The sequence below is a fragment of the Monodon monoceros genome, unplaced genomic scaffold, assembly GCF_005190385.1.
Source record: "Monodon monoceros isolate NGI ecotype Baffin Bay Population unplaced genomic scaffold, NGI_Narwhal_1 Super_Scaffold_10, whole genome shotgun sequence".
Lineage (NCBI taxonomy): Eukaryota > Metazoa > Chordata > Mammalia > Artiodactyla > Monodontidae > Monodon > Monodon monoceros.
In genome coordinates this window covers 48698817-48703286 of record NW_021703766.1, presented here as the reverse complement: position 1 = coordinate 48703286, position 4470 = coordinate 48698817, and the positions used below count along the sequence as shown (strand labels likewise).

General features: G+C 57.0%; 1 protein-coding gene across 2 annotated transcripts in view; it reads right to left on the bottom strand.

Moving 5' to 3' along the window:
- Positions 1-1796, bottom strand: part of MARK4 (microtubule affinity regulating kinase 4) — a 30343-nt gene extending 28547 nt beyond the window's left edge. The window contains exon 1 of one of the 2 annotated variants that reach the window (XM_029243574.1): positions 1424-1796. In XM_029243574.1, coding sequence (XP_029099407.1) covers positions 1424-1474 — 51 coding nt within the window. In that variant the 5' untranslated portion in view covers positions 1475-1796. The remainder of the gene's footprint in view (positions 1-1423) is intronic. The other variant, XM_029243594.1, reaches the window with a different exon arrangement.
- Between the last annotated feature and the right edge of the window lie 2674 nt (positions 1797-4470).

The window sequence follows — 4470 nt, the reverse complement described above, 5'->3', positions numbered from 1 at the left end:
TCGTCTCTCTGGGATTGTTCCTGGCTGTGGTGTAGGGACAGGGGGGTCTGGGAATAGTGGGAAGGGTCCAAGCCATGGGACAATGGAAGTCAGGAGACAAGGATACCTGAGCGAGGGGCCTGGGTCTTGAAGAAACTCCTAGAAGTCTAAGAAAGGGGTTTCTAGGAGCACTCGGAACCAGAGAGAAGTCCAGGGGCCTGAAATCCTGAGGAAGGGGCTTCCCGGGCAAGGGGCAGATCCAAGGAGTAAAGGCTGAGCCTTGTGGGGGTCAAGAGGCCGAGGAACTTGGGGAGAAAGCTCCCAGCGGACAGACCCCAAGAGAAGAGGGCTTAGAGCCAGGGCAAGACCAGAGGCTTCAAATCCAGGAGTTTTCTGGAAGAAGGATCTGGGGCCAGGCCTTGTGAGCTGAGGAAGGACTCTGAAGCTGAGGAGGGGGTTTCTCTGGGAGGCCAGACCCCTGGCAAGGAAGGGGGAGGCCCTGGGGCAGCGGAAGGGATGGGGGCCTGGAGATCTAAGGGATGAGGTATCCTGTGAGGAGGGGCCTGGCCTAGGAGTGGGGTCAAGGGGTTGGGGGATTGGGGAGGGGGCTTGCCTGGAGTGGAGAAGTTGATACAGGGAGGATGAGGCCTGGAGTCAGACTGGTTCAGGGCCTAGAAATCCGAGACTGAGCTGGGGGCCTGGAAGTTGGAGGCCAAGGCTTCCTGGGAGAGGAAGAGACCAGAGAGGGTCTGGAGGGATCTGGGGGGACTGGAGATGCTGGGAATCCAGGGACAGGGCTGCTTGGAAGATGGGGACCAGGCCTGGAAGTGGAGAGACCTTGAACAAGGTAGAAAGGGCCCTCGGCCCAGGAAAGGTGGAACCGGCTTCCTGTGAGGGGGTGCCCACAGGAGCCGGGAGGATCCCGGAGGGCCAGAAAGCTGGGAATGAGAGGACGGGGGATCCTGGGGAGCCCGGCACCCAGATCCAGACGGGGAAGGCCAGAGGCAGAGGCAGGACTGGGCCAGGCCTTCCTGGGAGAGGGCCGGGCTGGGCCTTAGGGTCAAGAGCCCGGCAAATCCGGGAGGGGGCCAGTTGTCGGATGCGGGAGGCCTGGAGGGGAAGGGGCTTAAGAACCCGCTGGGGAAGGGAGGGGCTCCTGCAAGGCAGGGGAGGGGGCTTCCTGGAGGGAAGAGACCCGAGCGGAAACGGTCTGCAGAAGGACAAGACAGGGGTCCCGCGAGAGGGGCGCCCCCAGGGGTCGGGCTGGGCTGAGGAGTGGGGGAGGGTCGAGAGGCCTGGAAGTCCGGGCGGGGGTCGGTGGGTGGCGAGCCAGGCCGGGCCGGGGAAATGAGGGTAGGGGCTCGCGCGGCGAGGGACACAGCAGGGCGAGGGGTCCGGCGGCCGGACCCAGCCGGGGCTCCCCAAGGGGCCGGGCCCCACTCACCGTGTCCGAGTTCCGATCGTTGCCCGGGGCCAGAGCCGTCCGCGAAGACATTTTCTCCGGGTCTCGGGGGACTGGGCGGCCGGGTCGGTGGGGGGGGGCGGGGGTCCCGGGGTCCCCTCTCTTCCCCTCCCCCCCCGCCGGCCTGGGGACGCGAGCTCAAAAGCTGGGCGCCGTGGACACCCGGGTTCGTGCCGTGGGAGAGGGGGCAGGGCGGGGCAGGGAAGGGGATGCCGAGGGTCCTAGTGGCCCCGCACAGCGGGGGCCCGGGGCGCCATGGGGGCGGCGGGCAGGCGGGCGGGCGGGGGCCGGGGAGGGGGCGCGGAGCCGGCCCGGGCGGCGGCGGAGGGAGGCGGTGGAGGGGCCGGGGAGGAAGGGACGTCAGGGGGAGGGGCGGGCAGGGCGGGGCCGCCAAGACCCCGCCCCCTGCTGCCGGCACTTAAAGGCGCAGGCCGGGGCCGGCTGGGAGCTCTGAGGGCAGAGGCAGGTCTGGGCGCGTTGAGGGGGAGCGTGTTCTCACCAGAGAGTAGAGACTCACCGGAAGAGAAGAGAGAGAAACGCCAAGGCACAGCGCCAGCGACGCAGAGAAAGATACTGAGAGACGCAGAGATAGAGAAGCTCAAAAAGAGAGAGACAAAGAGACACAGAGATAGACAGAGGTGGGGAGAGACACAGAGACACAAAGAGGTGAAAAGACAGCCAAAGGACGGAGAGACCAAAAGACAGAGAAAGGCAGAAAGAGGGAGAAACGTAGGGAAAGAGAGACACATACAAAGAGACAGAGTGAGAGAAACAGAGACACAGAGAGCGACAGGGACTAACAAACCCACGTACGGAGACAGAGGGAGAGACAGAGATGCAGAGACCCGTGAAGAGAATGGAGACAGGACTGACAGAGAAGCCCTCAGAGGCAAGAACCACGCAGGCAGCGCTGTCCACATTCTCCCTCCCAGCCCCCCTCTCCCCAGTCCAGGAAGCTCTGGGGACCGAGGGCTAAGGATGCTGGGGGGATGGTGTATGGGCGGAGCCACTGAGGAAGGGTCACCTACCTCTCTAGCAATGCTGCCTCCCACCTCCCAGAAAACTCCAGACCCCAAGGTTGTAGGTTGCAGTCTTCTCTCTTCTGCACCCCCAGCTGGGGTCCCAGGTCTCACTCTGTCCAGCTCTGTGACTCAGGGCAGGCACTTGCTCTTTCTGGGCCTCAGTTTCACAGTCTATAAAGTGAGGGGGAGGATGTGCATGTTGCTTTCGTAGTGGGGCTGAAGTAGGTGCAAAGGAACTCAGTGCAGGTATTCTCCTGATGGGCAAACTGAGACCAGAGAGGTCAAGGGCGTTGCTGACATCACACAGTGCCCTGGGAACCACGCACTCCCTCTAGATCAGGGTGGGATGAAAGAAAGAGGGGCATTGTCCTGGCCTGGGAATCACACAGCCCTTGCATGGGACCTATGCCCTGCCCCTGTCTGTTTGAACATCTTCCTGAGCCTGTTTCCCTTTCTAAAAAATGGGTGTGACAATAACAGCAGTGTGCTGGAGCCAGCTCAAGCAAGCTGAGTTTTGAAGTCTCAGAGATTTTGGAACTGGTTTTTAAACAGCCATTATTAAAAATTAAATTATGCAAACATACAATTAAATAAATTATATTTAAAACAAAGATAATAAATACTCATCATTTTACATTTTACTCCTATGTGTGATCCTGAGGTTATTTACATCTATTGTATTCACATAGTGAAACTGCTATGTAAGGGGTGACTGCACATCTCTTCCTCCCGAAACGCTTTCAGTGATGTCACCCTGGTAGCTTGAAATTAGCCATGGTGGAATATTTACACCATGGAAATTGGCAAGTGCTACAAAGCAAGGCTTTCCACCCTCATTCCCCAGACAGCTGGTTGGTACACATTTACCAGTATATCACTGATTGATACTATCAGCTACATCGACTCAAGAGGCTTCCTCTGTCCAGGCTCTGAGCACTTTATCCTTTCTGCCACACCATGAGATTGGACCATCCTTATCACCCCCACTTACAGAGGGAAAACAGCATGCTGAAGGTCACACAGCTGGTGAGCAGCAGGGCTGAGATTTGAACACAAGTTTCGCCAAAGTCCAGAACTTGGGCTCTTAACCACTACGGTCCCCTATCCCTGGATGGTAATAGCAGCAAAGTCTGTCTGCAACAAATTAATGAGACTATGTAAGTAAAGTGCTTCACGTGGGAACAGATTAGAATTTCTTAAATGGGTGATGTTATTATTCAGCAAATGGAGCCTGAGGAGTCTCAGGGAGGGTGGAAGGCAGAGAGGGAGGAGTTCAGGATATTGTTCTAGAAGCTCTGGGATCTCAAGGGTTCTGCGGGATGAGGGGTGGGGTCTTGGGGATAGGGGGCTGAATCAGCCCAATCCCATCCCAGCTCTAGCGCTGAGAGCTGCGGTTCTCCGACACACCACACGAGGGCAGAAGATCACCTTCCTATACACGTTTGCCCACCACACTGCGGGATGCACACTGGCTCCCCAGTTCCCAGTATCATCCCCACCCTATTTCCCAGATAGGGAGACTGAGGCTTAAAGAGGGGAGGCTATGACATGGATGAGCCTTAAAAAATTATGCTTAACAAAAGAAGCATACAAAAGACCACTTATTGTATGATTCCGTTTATAGGGAAATCCTTAGTGACAGAAAGTAGATTCAGGGCTGCCAAGGACTGCTAATGGGTTACAAGGATTTCTTTTTGGTGACAGTGTTCTGGAATTAGATACTGGTGATGGTTGTCACAACCTTGTGAATGTACTAAAAACCACTGACTTACACACTTTAACGGGGTGAATTCTATGGCATGTGAATTCTATCTCACTAAAAAAATTAAGTTAAAAAAAGAGGGAGAGATCCAACAGTGGCCACGGCCCATAAAAGGCCACTTTGGTTCCAGCTCGGGCTGCCTTCCGATTACCACAGGTCCACACTGATTTGGGGAGGACATAAACTGTTTCTCCCCCTCCCCTCTAGGCCAGCAAACCACCCCCTTTCCCAGGGCCCATTGTTTG